At 57.5% G+C, this 16,696-nt stretch overlaps 3 protein-coding genes across 3 annotated transcripts; 1 reads left to right on the forward strand and 2 right to left on the reverse strand.

Moving 5' to 3' along the window:
* Window positions 1-468: 468 nt before the first annotated feature.
* slco5a1a (solute carrier organic anion transporter family member 5A1a) lies at window positions 469-11,075 on the reverse strand. Its single transcript, XM_029830524.1, has 10 exons — window positions 10,326-11,075; window positions 9,194-10,171; window positions 5,909-6,041; window positions 4,123-4,340; window positions 3,830-3,994; window positions 2,833-3,031; window positions 1,893-2,052; window positions 1,544-1,788; window positions 1,416-1,480; window positions 469-1,286 (listed from the first exon to the last, which is right to left on the reverse strand). The coding sequence occupies exons 2-10, from the start codon at window positions 10,146-10,148 to the stop codon at window positions 742-744; spliced, it is 2,685 nt and encodes an 894-aa protein (XP_029686384.1). The 5' UTR covers window positions 10,149-10,171; window positions 10,326-11,075; the 3' UTR covers window positions 469-741.
* A 651-nt stretch (window positions 11,076-11,726) lies between these two features.
* Window positions 11,727-13,313, reverse strand: epdr1 (ependymin related 1). The gene is made up of 3 exons (XM_003976180.3): window positions 13,009-13,313; window positions 12,403-12,611; window positions 11,727-12,330 (listed from the first exon to the last, which is right to left on the reverse strand). Exons 1-3 carry the CDS (start codon window positions 13,245-13,247, stop codon window positions 12,137-12,139), a joined length of 642 nt encoding a protein of 213 aa, XP_003976229.2. The 5' UTR covers window positions 13,248-13,313; the 3' UTR covers window positions 11,727-12,136.
* Window positions 13,314-13,641: 328 nt separating this feature from the next.
* On the forward strand, window positions 13,642-15,639 carry nol7 (nucleolar protein 7). Its single transcript, XM_011617084.2, has 8 exons — window positions 13,642-13,893; window positions 14,088-14,148; window positions 14,328-14,383; window positions 14,458-14,483; window positions 14,553-14,610; window positions 14,750-14,871; window positions 14,946-15,023; window positions 15,187-15,639. Exons 1-8 carry the CDS (start codon window positions 13,709-13,711, stop codon window positions 15,258-15,260), a joined length of 660 nt encoding a protein of 219 aa, XP_011615386.1. The 5' UTR covers window positions 13,642-13,708; the 3' UTR covers window positions 15,261-15,639.
* The last annotated feature ends 1,057 nt before the right edge of the window (window positions 15,640-16,696 follow it).

A 16,696-nucleotide genomic window follows, 5' to 3' on the forward strand; every position in this document is an offset into this window, starting at 1 on the left:
GCGTGATTATTCACTAACTTCAGTGTTTAAGACCAAAGAAGGTTCCTGGGGACCTTGGAACGTCCCTGTCTTTGGCGCCCCCCAGTGGACATTTGCCCGCACGTCTTTGATGACGTAAACAACCTGATTTAAACGTTTGATGGACGAAAGGAGGAAAACAGCCGATGAGGGACAACTTGGGTGGACAGAAGGCACGTGTTGCCGGGGTGGGGGGCAGGTGGGGGCAGGTGGGGGGCAGGTGGGGGCAGTGGGGGCAGGTAGGGGGCAGTGGAGGCAGGTGAGGGGCAGGTAGGGGGCAGTGGGGGCACGTGGGGCCAGGTAGGGGGCAGGTGGGGGCAGGTAGGGGGCAGTGGAGGCAGGTGGGGGCAGTGGAGGCAGGTGGGGGGCAGGTAGGGGGCAGTGGAGGCAGGTGGGGGGCAGGTGGGGGGCAGGTAGGGGGCAGTGGGGGCAGGTGGGGGGCAGTGGAGGCAGGTGGGGGGCAGTGGGGGCAGGTGGGGGGCAGTGGGGGCAGGTAGGGGTCAGGTGGGGGCAGTGGGGGCAGGGTTTGTGAGCATAAACTACCTCCCTCCTGTAACCAGTCACTCGCCGCGGTCCCATCGTGGAGCTGGACGACATCCAGCCGATGGTCCCGACGCCGAGAAAACGTCCCTCCGAGTCCAGCGGACAACAGCGGGCTCAACACGCCATCTGTGGCGCCGCCGGCTCTTGGATGAATGTCAGGTCCGCCTCCTCTTCCAGGACTCAGGCTCTGACTGAAACCTGCTCCAGGGACTGGGCCTGCATCGGCGCCGCCGCCACCGCCGCCGCCGCCACGGCCGCGGGCGAGGCGGCGGCGGCGGCGGCGGTGGGAGGGGTCGTCCCTTTAAGTTCGTTTCCCGGGCAACTCTGGGTGCTGACGCCGCGGTTGAGGGCCCCGGCCCGCGGCGGGCCGTTGGCGGGCAGAGCGCCGGGGTCCGTCCGCGGGATGTTCACGGGGCAGGAGCGCGTGCGGGCGTGGCCCTTGTGGCCCCCCGGGTGGCAGACGAGGCTGCCCACCGTGTCGACGGGCGACAGGTGGCGTTTGAGCCAGCGCTCCACACGCTCCTCCTTGTACTTGATGGAGTACCAGGTGAGGAAGATGAAGAGGAAGCCCAGGAACTTGAGGCTGGCGGCGAGGCCGAAGTAGACGAAGCGCAGCGAGGTGACGTCGTACTCCCAGCAGGAGCCGTGCACGCCGCAGTCCTGCTGCCACAGCATGCACGTGGTGTCGATGACGGCGCCGAAGTAGATGGGCGTCGGGATGTAGGCTGGGAGCAGAGAGAGAGGAGACAGAGAAGCCCGCCCCGTCTCAGTAAACAACAACAGTAAACAACAGTAAACAACCGCCACCATTGGAGGAAACCCAGACGGAAGGTTCTGGAGGTTCTGCCGCTCACCGAGGGTCCGCAGGAGGACGAACTGCATCCCCAGAGCGAACGGCCGCTCCTGCTCGGCGACGGACCTGCGGGGTCACAGCCGTTAGGTGCAGCCTGACATTATGGGATGTTTCTGGTGCCTCACGCACCTGAGCGTGACGATGATGGCGGAGGGCTGGGCGCACGCCGTGATCAGCGTGACGATGAAGAGGAAGACCAGGAAGGGGATGAGGGTGCTGCAGGTGCGGTCGCACTTCCCCGCCACGGCGTGCCCGTTCTCGTTCAGGTACGTCTTGACGATGACCAGCTGCAGCTGGTTGCCGCCCTGCCCCCCCGAGGACGGCGTGATCACCTGCCGGCTCTGCACGCAGGCGCAGTCCGAGTAGTTCCGGATCTGCGGAGCGACCCGGGATCAAGCGTTAAGTCTGGGATCGTCTGCATACCTGAGGGGCCACGGTGGGGGGGTGAGGGGGGTGAGGGTGGGGGGGGGGGCCTCACCCCGCTGCTGTCGTTGGCCACGCCGCTGCACCCGGCCAGGCAGGGGTTGAAGTAGGTGATGCCGTCAGAACCACAGACCGGCGCGTACTCGTGGATCCTGCAGCCACAGTTGACGTTGCAGCCGCCCGTCAGGTTCCGCTGGGTCATGGTGAGAGTCGGCCTGCAGGAGACACGGGACCGGATCAGAACCTCTGGGACGGACAGACACCGAACCCAGGTCTGCTGCCTCCGGGGGGGGGGGGAGGACGAGAGGAGGAGGAGGAGAAGGGGGGGAGTGGGAGGAGGAGGGAGAGGATGAAGAGGAGGAGGAGGAGATGAAGAGGAGGAGATGAAGGGATGAACAGAGGAGGGGGAGGAGTGGGAGGAGGGAGAGGATGAAGAGGAGGAGGAGGAGATGAAGAGGAGGAGATGAAGTAGGAGGGGGAGGGGATGAAGGGATGAACAGGGGGGGGGAGGAGTGGGAGGAGGAGGGAGAGGATGAAGAGGAGGAGGAGGGGATGAAGAGGAGGGGATGAAGGGATGAACAGAGGAAGAGGGGGAGGAGGGGGAGGGGATGAAGGGATGAACGGGGGAGGAGTAGGAGGAGAGGGGGGGAAGAGGAGGAGGAGGAGGAGGAGGAGGGGATGAAGGGATGAAAAGAGGAGGGGGAGGAGTGGGAGGAGGAGGAGAAGGGGGGGAGTGGGGGGAGGAGGAGGGAGAGGATGAAGAGGAGGAGGAGGGGATGAAGAGGAGGGGATGAAGGGATGAACAGAGGAGGGGGAGAGGGAGGAGGAGTAGGAGGAGAGAGGGGATGAAGGGATGAACAGAGGACAGGAAGGACTAAAGACGCAGGTGGTCCAAACATCCTGTTTCCTTCCAAACTAAAGCAGATGTATCCACAGGTGGCCACGCCCAGGGAGGAGGGGCTTCCTCCCTCTTGGCCTCTGGCCCCGCCCCTCACCCGGTGGTGTATGGGATGTTGATCCCTCCCAGGTTGATGCTCTCACAGCCCACGATGAAGAGCGTGGAGAAGCAGAGCAGCGACACGCCGCTGCAGATCATGGCCAGCTTGGCCGACTCACGGGCGCCCAGCTTCAGCTTCTTGATGATGTAGCCGCCCAGGACGATGCCCACGCCGGCGCTGGGCACGATGATCACACCTGAGGGCGAGAAGGGCGAGAAGGGCGAGAAGGGCGAGAAGGGCGAGAAGGGCGAGAAGGGCGCGCATTAGACCCACCCACGCACGCCACAGCAGGACGGGGGGCGGCTCAGACCCCAGACTGGACCTCCAGACGGTTCTGCTGAACTCAGTCAGCTCTTTGGTGAGGAGAACATCTGAGGAGAGGCTGAAGGAGCGTGTGTGTGTGTGTGTGTGTGTGTGTGTGTGTGTGAGTGTGTGAGTGTGTGTGTGTGTGTGTGTGTGTGCGTGTGTGTGTGTGCGTGTGTGAGTGTGGTGTGTGTGTGTGTGTGGTGTGAGTGTGTGTGTGTGTGTGAGTGTGTGTGTGTGTGTGAGTGTGTGTGTGTGCGTGTGCGTGTGTGTGTGAGTGTGTGTGTGTGCGAGTGTGCGTGTGCGAGTGTGTGTGTGTGTGTGTGTGTGTGTGTGAGTGTGTGTGTGAGTGTGTGTGTGTGCGAGTGTGCGTGTGCGAGTGTGTGTGTGTGAGTGTGTGTGTGTGTGCGTGTGTGAGTGTGTGCGTGTGTGCGCGCGTGTGTGTGTGTGTGTGTGTGAGTGTGTGTGTGTGTGTGTGCGTGTGTGAGTGTGCGTGTGCGCGTGTGTGTGTGTGTGTGTGTGTGTGTGTGTGTGTGTGAGTGTGTGTGTGTGGGCTGAAGCTGCTCCTGGACAGGCTGTTTCCTGCCTGTCCAGGAGCAGCTTCTCCAGCTTCTCCAGCTTCTCCAGCTTCTCCAGCTTCTCCAGCTTCTCCAGCTCCTCCAGCTCCGCCCACGTCCCCGCCCATTCCCACCTGTGTAGATGCTGGCGCTGGAGGCCGGGATGCCGAACTGAGACTCGATGAACTTGGGGATGAAGGTGATGAAGGCGGTTACGATGGCGCTCTCGGCCGTGTAGGAGAGGCTGACGAACAGGAAGGTGATGTTGCTGAGAATCCTCACGGCAGCTTTGGGCAGATCTGAGAGGGAGCAGAGGGACCTTATCTCCTAACGTCTGGTCATCAACACCTGCAGCCTCTGAGGGAGCTGACCTCATTAAAAACCACCTCGTTTGGAAGCATAAGAGCGGCAGAAGATGAGACCCCACCTTTGATGTCCTTCCCAAAGCCCATGGAGGAGGTGACCGGCTGGCTCTTGTTGTTGCTCTTCTCCTTCAGAACGTCGTCGTCACTCGACATGTCGTCCAGGCTCAGCTTTTTCCTCCTCTTCTTCTTCTTGTGTCGGGGCGGAAGCTTCTTGGGGAAGGTGAACATGGGGAAGATGACCAGCAGCATGGCGAAGGCGCAGAGCAGGAAGCCGCTCCACCTGCAGGAGGACAGGAGGAGGTGAGAGGAGCCTCTGAGGAGCCTCTGAGGAACCTCTGAGGAGCCTCTGAGGAGCCTCTGAGGAACCTCTGAGGAGCCTCTGAGGAGCCTCTGAGGAACCTCTGAGGAGCCTCTGAGGAGCCTCTGAGGAGCCTCTGAGGAACCTCTGAGGAGCCTCTGAGGAGCCTCTGAGGAACCTCTGAGGAGCCTCTGAGGAGCCTCTGAGGAGCCTCTGAGGAACGTCTGAGGAGCCTCTGAGGAGCTTCTGAGGAACCTCTGAGGAACCTCTGAGGAACCTCTGAGGAGCTTCTGAGGAACCTCTGAGGAACCTCTGAGGAGCCTCTGAGGAGCCTCTGAGGAACCTTCCTGCCCCCCCGTCCTCTTCCTGCCATCATCACCTGGAATCCTGCGGCTGACTCAGCAGCTGAGGGGCTCAGCGGCCGCCATCGCGGACTCTCAGCACCTCTCACATAAAGTATTTTAAGGTACATTTATGACTCACTGATGTTGCCACGGCAACCTTCATCTGAGGAGCGCGGAGACACAAACGTTTAGCATCATTCCTGAAACCCGTTCCGGACGCAGCGACCCATCATCTTCCCGGTCTTGACGACATCATCACATCAAACCGGGACCTGAGCTGAGCTGGTGGGGCCCCAGACCCCCTGCTGGCCCCCAGACCCCGTGCTGGCCCCAGACCTCCTGCTGGACCCCAGACCCCCTGCTGGCCCCCAGACCCCGTGCTGGCCCCAGACCTCCTGCTGGACCCCAGACCCCCTGCTGGCCCCCAGACCCCGTGCTGGCCCCCAGACCCCGTGCTGGCCCCCAGACCTCCTGCTGGACCCCAGACCCCCTGCTGGCCCCCAGACCCCGTGCTGGCCCCCAGACCCCGTGCTGGCCCCCAGACCTCCTGCTGGACCCCAGACCCCGTGCTGGCCCCAGACCTCCTGCTAGACCCCAGACCCCCTGCTGGCCCCCAGACCCCCTGCTGGCCCCCAGACCTCCTGCTGGCCCCCAGACCTCCTGCTGGACCCCAGACCCCCTGCTGGCCCCCAGACCTCCTGCTGGCCCCCAGACCTCCTGCTGGACCCCAGACCCCCTGCTGGCCCCCAGACCTCCTGCTGGCCCCCAGACCTCCTGCTGGACCCCAGACCCCCTGCTGGCCCCCAGACCTCCTGCTGGACCCCAGACCCCCTGCTGGCCCCCAGACCCCCTGCTGGCCCCCAGACCTTCTGCTGGACCCCAGACCCCCTGCTGGCCCCCAGACCTCCTGCTGGACCCCAGACCTCCTGCTGGCCCCCAGACCTCCTGCTGGACCCCAGACCCCCTGCTGGCCCCCAGACCCCCTGCTGGCCCCCAGACCTTCTGCTGGACCCCAGACCCCCTGCTGGCCCCCAGACCTCCTGCTGGGCCCCAGACCTCCTGCTGAGCCCCAGACCCCCTGCTGGCCCCAGACCCCCTGCTGGCCCCCAGACCTCCTGCTGAGCCCCAGTTACCGTGGAAACGAGCCTTTCTATAGGTTTGCTATTTAAACCGCGTCCCACAGCGGCGTTAGTTAAGACCTCTCACCAGTTGCCGATGAATCTGGGGTCGCTCTGGTCGATGGTGACGACGGTCTTGGGGTCAACGTAGAAGCCGATGAGGACCCCTCCCAGCAGGTACCCAGCAGCCGGTCCCAGTGCTCCCATTACGTACATGATGGCTGCGGAGCGAAGAAGAGGAGGAAGATTAAAAGTGCTCAACTTGCGTAACCAGCCGAGTCGAACTAATCGCCGCTGGAGCCGGGCACAAAAGAGCGTGTGTGCGGGTCACATGACCCGTCAGGTCACGTGACCCAGTAATCGGGCACCTTTCCTGCACCCGAGAATCAGATTTCTCCAATTAGAGGGAATTTAAACCTTTAAGTCTTTGGCCGGAGTTGAAAGGAAGTGCGACTCAACACCGGAGCAGCAGGAACGCCTCGCCGTCCTGGGAACCTGCTCTGGGTTCAGGTCCGTCAGGACCTCAGAGTCCATCTCGCCTCCGCTCTTACGTCACCTCGCCAGAGCCGGGATGATACAGCACCGGGATCGAGGACTTTCCTGGCACCATCGGGAATAATCCCTGATGTAGCGGGAGGAGAGGGAACACCCTCGTTACGCAACACCAGGCCGACCATCCACGCCGGGCCGGGGAGCGTCGGCGCCGGGCCGGGGAGCGTCGGCGCCGGAGGCAGAAAAAAGGGGAAAAGATGGGGAACAACGAGGAGAGAAGAGAGGAGGAAGAGAGGGAGGAAGAGAGGGAGGAAGAGGAGGAGGAAGAGAGGGAGGAAGAGAGGGAGGAAGAGGGAGGAAGAGAGGAGGAAGAGAGGAGGAAGAGAGGGAGGAAGAGAGGGAGGAAGAGAGGAGGAAGAGAGGGAGGAAGAGAGGAGGAAGAGAGGGAGAGAGGGAGGAGAGAGGAGGAAGAGAGGGAGGAAGAGAGGAGGAAGAGAGGGAGGAAGAGAGGGGGAAGAGAGGGAGGAAGAGGAGGAGGAAGAGAGGGAGGAAGAGAGGAGGAAGAGAGGGAGGAAGAGAGGGAGGAAGAGAGGAGGAAGAGAGGGAGGAAGAGAGGGAGGAAGAGAGGAGGAAGAGAGGGAGGAAGAGAGGGAGGAAGAGAGGAGGAAGAGAGGGAGGAAGAGAGGAGGAAGAGAGAAGAGAGGAGGAAGAGAGGGAGGAAGGGAGGGAGGAGAGAGGGAGGAAGAGAGGGAGGAAGAGAGGGAGGAAGAGGGAGGAGGAAGAGAGGGAGGAAGAGAGGGAGGAAGAGAGGGAGGAAGAGAGGGAGGAAGAGAGGAGGAGAGAGGAGGAAGGAGGGAGGAAGAGAGGGAGGAAGAGAGGAGGAAGAGAGGGAGGAAGAGAAGAGAGGGAGGAAGAGAGGGAGGAAGAGAGGGAGGAAGAGAGGAGGAAGAGAGGAGGAAGAGAGGAGGAAGAGAGGAGGAAGAGGAGGAGGAAGAGAGGGAGGAAGAGAGGGAGGAAGAGAGGGAGGAAGAGAGGAGGAAGAGAGGAGGAAGAGAGGGAGGAAGAGAGGAGGAGAAGAGGGAGGAAGAGAGGGAGGAAGAGAGGAGGAAGAGAGGGAGGAAGAGAGGGAGGAAGAGAGGGAGGAAGAGAGAGGGAGGAAGAGAGGGAGGAAGAGAGGGAGAAGAGAGGAGGAAGAGAGGAGGAAGAGAGGGAGGAAGAGAGGGAGGAAGAGAGGAGGAAGAGAGGGAGGAAGAGAGGGAGGAAGAGAGGAGGAAGAGAGGGAGGAAGAGAGGAGGAAGAGAGGAGGAAGAGGAGGAGGAAGAGAGGAGGAAGAGAGGGAGGAAGAAGAGAGGAGGAAGAGAGGGAGGAGGAAGAGAGGGAGGAAGAGAGGAGGAAGAGAGGGAGGAAGAGAGGGAGGAAGAGAGGGAGGAAGAGAGGAGGAAGAGAGGGAGGAAGAGAGGGAGGAAGAGAGGAGGAAGAGAGGGAGGAAGAGAGGAGGAAGAGAGGGAGGAAGAGGAGGAGCAGATGAGCGGAACAAGCCGCCGAAACAGGAAGTTGTTCCACTGCTGACCGGGAGGGGAAAGTCACGTGATCGGGGTGATTCCCAGGTCCAGACAGGCGGCCGGAGCTGAGGCCGGGACGGGGGCGCATCATTGTGGTCCACAACCAGGGAGACACAATGAATTGTGGAATGGAGGCGTTTCCATGGCAACCTGCTGACACAGCACTGCCCAAGTCCTGAACCGGCTGCAGCTTCACATCTTTACGCCCACGTTTCTGTCCTAAACTGGTTCTAACAGAAGCCAAAAGAACAAAAGTCAACAGGAACCACAGGGTGGACCTGGGTCCTGACCCCATGACCTGCTGGTTCTGCCTGACAGGAGCAACTAAACACAATCGGACCTGACCCACAAACGCAAATGATTCCGTTTCAGAAGCAGCAGAAAGAAAACCTGCGTATTTCTGCTGCTGATTCAGACCAGGAGCCCCAATTTAAGCACCCAAGAGGTTCTGGACCAGGAAGTCTGCAGTCCGATCCTGCCACCATAGAACCAGAACCACCGTGCCCCTCTAACAGCCCCTGACTCCTGATGAACACGGAGCCGCCCGCAGCAGCCAATCACAGCCTCTCTTATCGGGGTTACGGAGCCACGCTGTGCTGAATTATTCCCACGGACGTCTGCTGCCCCCGCGGGCGCCGCCGCGTATGAGCGGCGCCACCGCGTATGTCGGCCGACCCGGAGCGGCGCCGCCGCGTATGTCGGCCGACCCGGAGCGGCGCCGCCGCGTATGATGGCCGACCCGGAGCGGCGCCGCCCTCCTGGGACTTTAAGATTCATCAGCTCTGACTAGAGGACAGTGGTGCTGAAACCGTCCCACCACGGTCCTCCTCCTTCAGGGTACTGGACCCGGCTCCCGACAGCGGTTCCTGCTGAGTCCTCTGAAGACATCATCCGTCTCCTCTCGTGTTCTGCTGCTAACATAATAAGCTAAGTAGGCTGAGCAGCGTAAGAGTCCTGTGAGAGGGCAGTAAGCTCTTTGTGCTCGCTCTCAGATCTCAGATCTATTAAATCTGCAGAAACCAACGTCCTACCGGACCTCAAGGCCCGTAGGACGTTGGACCAGGACGCAGGTTTCTAAAGACTCCTGATACCTTTAGTCTCTCCCTCATTAGCATGACCGCGCGTTAGCATCATAGCAAACCGCAGCTTTCTGATTCTACGTGTGAAAGGGAGCGAGGAGACGTCACGGTGCCGACGGTTGTGCTGGAACTGGTGCACGTTGATGCAGTTTGGGCCGAACAAGTGTTGGTTCTGGTCCTGCTGGGTTCTGGGGGTCAGCACACACACACACACACACACACGTCTCATCACGCTCTTACCCAGGTACAGCGACGCGTTCTCCTTCTTCACGTTGTCGTCCAGGTACGTGGGTCCCAGGGTGTAGATGGGCGTGGAGCCCATGCCCACCAGGATCTGGGCAACGACGAACAGGGCCACGTACAGGTTGTGCTCGTTCCCCTCCTGGTCCCGGGGACAGGAGGCGATGTCCACGTGGTCCTTACCGCTGGCGTTGCTGTTCATGCACAGGCCCTCGTTGGCCGAGGAGGAGTTCACTTCCTGGATCTGGTACGGGGGCGAGATGAAGTGAGGTAAGGAGAAGAGGCCGGCGCCGACGGCGATGAACACGCCCCCGACAGCCAGCCAGCGAGGCCTCTGGCCCCGCCCACCGAAGTAGCTGATGAAGACCACCACCAGGAGGCTCCCGATGTCGAAGCAGCTGACGAGGAGGCCCGACTCGGAGCTCCTCAGGCTGTACCTCTTCTCGATGGTGGTGATGACGCTGCTGAGGTAGCCCGACACCATGAGCGACTGGATGAAGGTCAGGTAGCACATGCAGAACAGGAAGCAGCGCGAGTCCTGCAGGACGAGGCTGAGGTACTTCTTGCTGGGCAGACGGATCTGAGCCAGCCTGGAGGAGAACAGGCTGGGGGGCTTCCTCCGGGCCAGGAGTTTGTTCCTGCGCAGCTCCGTGTTCTCCATGTAGGAGCCGGGCCGGCTCAGTGCCGACTTGCCTGGCTTGGCCAGGTAGTTGGTTCTGGTCGGGGCTTCTGCCTGGTACGACTCCGACTTGGCAGGAAGTTGGATGAATTCGGCGCTCTCTTCGGCCACGATTGACTGGGCAGAACCGGCCAGTAAGGTTTCCTCCTGAGGCGCCTCCTCGCTTAGAACTGGCAAACTTTTCGATTTGAAAGCGGCGGAATCCTCCTGCTCGCTGGAAAAGCCGTCCTCCTTCTGGAGGGACTCAGACAACTCGGCTTCCTCGTGGTCAGCCATGACCTCCGCTCAAGCCCGCCTCCCTACAGGGGTCACAAGATTAAACAACCTCGGTTCCGAGCCCGTCATGCACGGAGACGCGGTTCAGGATCTGCTGCCCACTGCATGTATTATTGAGAGGAACATGTCCTCCCACAGCGAGGCCCAAAAACAGCAACAATGTCAGAGTCCACTCACACTTTCGGCAGCAGCCTCCGGATTCTCTTATCTCGCCGTCAACATTTGCCTTCTGCGCCCTAATCTGGGGGTGGGGGCTGGCCGAGGCCTTCCGAGGCTGACCGGCACCGTTCCTGGGCCAGGTTCCCTGCAGACTCAGAACATTTCCAGCCGGTGGCTTCTTTCAACAGGACGCTGCAGCTCTGCGGATGGCGGCGTGGAAATGAAGCTGCCCGGCATCCCCGACGCCCTCAGCGAGGACTCCGCACGCTCACAATGTCCTTTTCCGGCGGGTATCCAGAGGATGAGAGCCCTTCTGCTCCAAACTCCTCCTCCAGCCGGAGTCAAGGGCATCACCCCCTCCTCCGATGTCGTCGCCGCACCAGCTGTCCCCCCGGCGGGCGAGATGGACGAAAAGGTGGCGATTGGAACCTGGTCGTCGGAGGCGGAAAAAGCCCCGAACGAGGAGACGCGCCGGTGGGGAGAGAAGTGCGAGCTGAGCTGCGACGCTGCCGCAGAAACACCGCAGTGCTTCCGCAGCTCCGGCCGCTGTGGAGACAAACAGCCGCGTCAAGCTGCGCTTTTAACGGCCGCCGCACCGGAAGTCAGTGGCCGCCGAACACGCCTTGGGTCCGCAACTCGCTTTATGTTGTTCCTATTTGACCTGCACGTTCCAGTCTACGTATGACGCGATGCCCTTTACAAACGGGACCTTTCGGGTTCTTATAGTCGCAAAATTAGTACTGCGGTTTCTCGAAGCTTTACTCTGAAAGGTACAGGCGGAAGTCATGTTTGCTGAGTGCAGATTACAACCAAACCCTTGTTGTTGTTACAGCAAATCGAGAATTTGTTCATTAATAAAATAGCGACAACAATAATTATAATATTTAACAAACCTGAAAGTCGGAAGCGGGAACATTTTATTTTTTTAGGTCCGTTTTTTAACTTCAAAGTTAATATTCACTATATAGGGCAGTTATACAGATATATTCTGTTATATTTAGATGCAGATTTGTATATTAATCAGATATATTCTATATTACCTTCTGAAAATAAAAAGCATGCAATGGCGTCACAAGTTTGGTGGCGTTCATGCGTAAAGAGCGACCCCTGGCGGAGACTCTGGTAACTACAGACAACTGCGGAGGCCCGAGCACGGACCTGTCTTATTTAAACCAAAAACTCACAATCGTGTATTATTTAACATAAACTTACACAAATACCCCTGGATGTCTGTGATATTCAATATTTAAAGTGTTTTTTACTACCTACTGTGGTTTAAAAGGAGTTTCTGGACCTTCAGGACCTGCAGGACCGGGCCACATGTGCCTGGACCTGACACCTATGCAGTGATGTTTGATTCTCTGTGCACATTTCTCAGTGGCGGACCTGTAATGGGGCAGTGATGAGTCAGGCCTGAGGCACCCTGCTGGGCTTCTGGGAAGCTTTTATTCAGCAATGAGTCGGTGTGACAGCAGGAATACCAGGAGACGTGATCACAGCTGGGAACAAAGCCTAAAACCGGAGTTTGTTCTTCTATAAAAGCTGACCCGACGCCGGCTCATCACGCCCAAACACAAACACTTGGCTCTAGCACGGCTAACCGTTAGCAGCAAGGAGAACAGTCGTCACAGGTTTTGCTCATTTCGTGGCTCGAATGCAGCCGATCGCATTCAGACCCTCAGACATTTGCTGCCTTTTTCTCACGTCCTGAATCAGATGTTTGAGATCCTTGAAGGTCAGAACCTGCAAGTCCTCAGAGGAAATGTCTGAAGGTCTAAATGTGGCCCCGGACCGCGTGGTCGTCCGGGGCTCGGCGCCGGCGCCCACGCTCAGCACGCCCACTCCGCCATCCTCTCGGGCCGGGCGGACTGACAGGTGCTGGGGGGGGTGAAGACGTTGGGGTCGCTGATGCCGAGCTGGAGGTTGAAGAAGCGGGTGGAGGTGGTGACGCTGCTGTTCCTGGTGTAGGTCTCCTGCACCGGGTAACAGTCCTTCAGGGTGTAAACGCCCACCCAGGTCTCATCTGGGGAGACACACGCTCGCTTCAGCCTCTGGACGGAAACAAACGCGCTAAAACTGGAGAACTCAGACTCACGCTGGCGTGCCGGCTTCCTGTCCGACCACTCCTGAGCCTCCACGTTGTCCCCGGGGCCCCCGATGATGTACTGGTCCTCAAAGGTGGAGTTATCTGGGATGTCGAACGGATCCCAGGCCTCCGTCAGAGCGATCTTCGAGCAGTCTTTGGTCTTCTGGTCGATCTGGAACATCACCATGCTCTGGTACAAGTAGATGTACTCAAAGTACCTGGAGGGGGCGGAGACAAGAGCGCTAATGGGAGGGGCTTAAAGCGATGGGAAAACTATTATTCTGGACAGTTAGCTCACACGTTAGCCAGCTTTTAGCTTTAGCAATTAATAAAACACGACCAGATCGGTCCAGTTCAGACTGGACTCCACATGAATGCACCCAACAAACTGATAATCAGAGTTTATTCTGCAGCGACTGGTTCGGAAGCACCAATCAGAGCGGCTCTGCGGGACTCGTCCCCGCAGCCGGGGGGAAGGGGGTCTGTCGGGTCTAAAGTTTCAACTACGCCCGCCAAGAACCTTCGTCTGAGAGCAGCCAAAGGCGTCTCCTGCCCCCGGAGCCCTTCGCTGCGGTTCTTGTGGGTTCTACATCAGACAGAGTTAAACCACCTTACTTCTGACACGGGGTGTGTTTCTTGTGGTTCTGCAGGACTCGGATCCTCTGGTTCAGGCCGTCGTAAGAGACAATAGCTCGTTGGTTCCTCCCGGTACTGTGGTCGTACTGCACCCACCTCCCCTCCCACTCCTGCGGGGCCAGGCACGGCTGGCCTTCCCGCACCGACGCGCCCATCCCGGCGGGGCCGAGGACCGACGCTCCGGCGGCGGCCACGAACACGAACAACAGTGGATGCATGTCTGCAGCAGCGGATCCGTGCGTGAGCGCAACTGCTGGGATTTGGCGTCGTGGCGCCTCCTGCTGCCGATGGCGCAACCGCTTCACGGCTTCCGGTGGGGGCTTTCAGAATAAAAGCGTCCTGCCGCCGATGGCGTAACAACTTCACGGCTTCCGGTGGGGGCTTTCAGTATTATTAAACATTTTAAATAAAGCCCAGTAATGTTTTTAAAGGGATGTGAACATTGCTAATATTTTACTGCAGATCGTTGTGATCTACAGGGGAGACCAAAAGAGCTAAACTAATGTTTATTTCCTCCAGGTGTTGGACTGTTTATATAGATCTGAATCTATAACTAGGTTATTGCCACTCCGGTTGCAGTTCCGTGTCTGGCCAACAGGGGGACAAGTGTTCCCAGGTCCCATATTGATGGCGTCACAGTCTGGCGCGGTGAGATGACGTAGCCTTGTTGGACGCAAACATGGTGAAAAAGCAACGTGGAAAAACAGTTTCTTCCTCAAAGCCGACGATTGTCGGGAAGCAGACGGGGAATTTGAGTTTGTTGGAGCCGTCCAGCGACGATGAGGCTCCCGAAGAGGTCACGTTTGAAGACTCGAAGGCTCAGGCTTTACACAGCATGAAACAAGCGCTGGCCGCGGTGCGGAGGTAGCTAACGAGTTAGCATTGACTGGTCCAACAAACCACATCCAGAATGTAGCAGCTGGAATAAATGCTGATAAAACACGGCTCCGACACGCTTTGGTTGTGCGTTTGGAAACTAAATAAAGGCGTGGATGCAGATGTAGAACATTTATATTTTAATATTCAGTGTTTTATCAAGCAAGTTTCCATGTTTGCAGTGAAAAAGAAGTGTTGAAAGAGAAGAGAAGGAAGCGACAGGAGCTGTTCCAGGAACAAAAGGTCGGTTTTCTTAGATTAATAAGAAATGTGCGTGAAGTGATCTGATCAGGTTTTTGGTGTAATGCGGAGAAATAGAAGGTTTCTGTTCTGTGCTCATTAGAGGAGACGGATATTTTACCACATGTCCGTTTGGGGTTGTTGTGTGAAATTAATTGCATTTAATTTTGATGTCTTTCAAGAAAAGGAAACTTCTGCCGGCCGACGTGTTGGAGGAATTTGATGCGACTCCTTCGAAGTAAGATTCCTCCTGCTGCTCCTTCGCTCTGGTCCGGGCAACATCTGCAGTAAAACATCTGCTTTGTTTCGCAGGAAGCAGAACCAGCCCGAGGAGGAAGGTAAAAACCCCTTTCTCTGATTTCTGGATGAGCAGAATCAAAGTGAATTCATGCTTTGATCATCACCAGCCGAGAAGACGGATGAAGAACCAGAGAAGAAGAAGGACCGAGGGAACAATTCAAGAGTGTACGTTGCTTTCTTCTCACAAGCTGCAACAGAATTGTGACTTAGAAGATGCGATCCTGACGTTCTGCACTCGTAACCTCAGAACGGAACAGTTGCGCCAAGAGGAGGCCTGTGAAACAGTGAACTTGTGTTGTTGCAGCTTTGGTGGAACCTACACGGTGATGACGGTGAAGGGGAGCGGCTCGGCGTGCTCCCAGCAGCAGGCCGCCGAGGACTTCCTCCGCTCCAGGCTCTACGGGCCAGGAAGCCGCAGGACCACATGTAGGACGGAGCCACCACTGGTCCTGGTCTCGGAGCTGGTGGACCCACGTTCAGTCTGTGTTTTTGCTGTCCAGGTAACGAGCTGCTGTCCATCCAGAACAAGAGGGGCCGGGAAAAAAGTGCAGCGGTGGAGTTTGTGAAGAAAGGCTGGGGTGAGTTCATGAATGTAATGAATTAATTAAAAACGCAGGGAAAGGTCTTTTTATCCGGTGGTCGTTAATTCTTCTAGACCCTGAAAGGTTTTATTTTAGGGTTGTGTAGTTTTAAACATTGGCGTCGCCACGTTTGAGCCGTTCTAACTTTGTGAACTTGCAGCGTCTCAACAAAAAGCCAAATCAGAGAAGCTGAAGAAGAGGTGGCTCCAGCGGAGGCAGCAGAACCCCTCCTGAGGACGCCGCGCCGCGCCCTCCGCACGCCACCCGTGGACTATGAGGGCTCGCTGATGTTCAGCACAGCTGGATGTGTTTAAAGAACTGGACCGTCGATTTATCCCAATTAAATCAAGAAAAGTGAACTTTTATTGATCACACGTTGGTGTTTTGTGCAGCAGAAATGAAACAGAGCAGCTCCATTAGCGGCCTGATGTTTATTCTGGGCTGATGGGATTGGAGCAGATTTAGGAAAGAAATTAAATTGCTGTCTCATTCCCTCCAGAGATGGTTAAGCTGCTGTGGCGCTTGTGAACTAGAGCATTTAGGTCCAGCAGGTGGCGCTAATGGACCGAGTGGCAGTTCTCTTTTGCAATAAATGAGTTAAATAGTTGTTTAAGATATTTGACAGCTTTATTTAACGATGAAAACGACCCCCAAAGTGACGTCATAGACCACATCGAGTGTCTTGACCGCCCCCTGGTGGTGGCCTTCACTAGGCCCCGCCCATCACCAAGCCCCGCCCATCGCCCGTTTCCGTGTCTACGACACTCTTTATCGCACACAGATTTTAACTAAGCTGCCCTCACAGGCTTAAATATTAAATTTAGTAAACGCTGCTTTGGTGGTTCCCCGAACATCTGGCTGCCTCAGCACCTCCCAGATGTTCAGAAACCCGAGTGTGACCCGGGTAAAAGGTCACGTTGGTGTGTTTGGGCTGGGGGCTTCCCCCCAGGGTTGCAATCAGCCGGCCTTCACGCAGCATCCAGACAGACAGCAGCAACATTTGTAGTTTAATAGAAATCTGGCCACCCTCACATGGACAGTCAGCAGTGGACAACCTGGGGGACATCGTCCTCGATACACCAAACGGGCGAAACAGAAGGAGAACCAATGAAAAGATGAGACATCTAACTTGATCTGACCACTTTACTCGGGCATGCATAGGTTTTCGACCGTACTCAAACAGACAACAGACACTTTGTCTAAAGTTTTCTAAATGAGGTCGTGACCGCGAGCCAAGAAAGGAAACAACAGAAAAGTTACAGCAAAACTCAGCTCCACACCAGGAAAAGGGAGGAGATGATGTCACAAGGAGCAAGAGACACTTCCTGTTTCTGACAAACCTGCTGCGGCGCCGACATCCCAAATATTTGGTTCTTTATTTGGTGCAGTTGACAATACTGAAGGTTGTGTGTTCGTCTGCTGCTTCTCGTCCCCACAATATCCAGAGTGATTAACGTGGCCCGTTTCTCTTCCACTGCTGCTCAAAAAGAGCAAAATCTGAAACAGCCCCGTGGGGGGTGGGGGGGTCCTGAGGCCTGGCTCAGGTAGCAATGACAGAGCAACAACCGCTGGGACGTTTAACACGGGAAATAAAACATCCGAGGAGGCAGAAAAGGGGGGAAAAAAATCACCTTTCAATCAAAAGTTGGAAATTTCTTCCTTTTTTTAAA

The sequence above is a fragment of the Takifugu rubripes genome, chromosome 22, assembly GCF_901000725.2.
Source record: "Takifugu rubripes chromosome 22, fTakRub1.2, whole genome shotgun sequence".
In the NCBI taxonomy this organism is placed as follows: domain Eukaryota; kingdom Metazoa; phylum Chordata; class Actinopteri; order Tetraodontiformes; family Tetraodontidae; genus Takifugu; species Takifugu rubripes.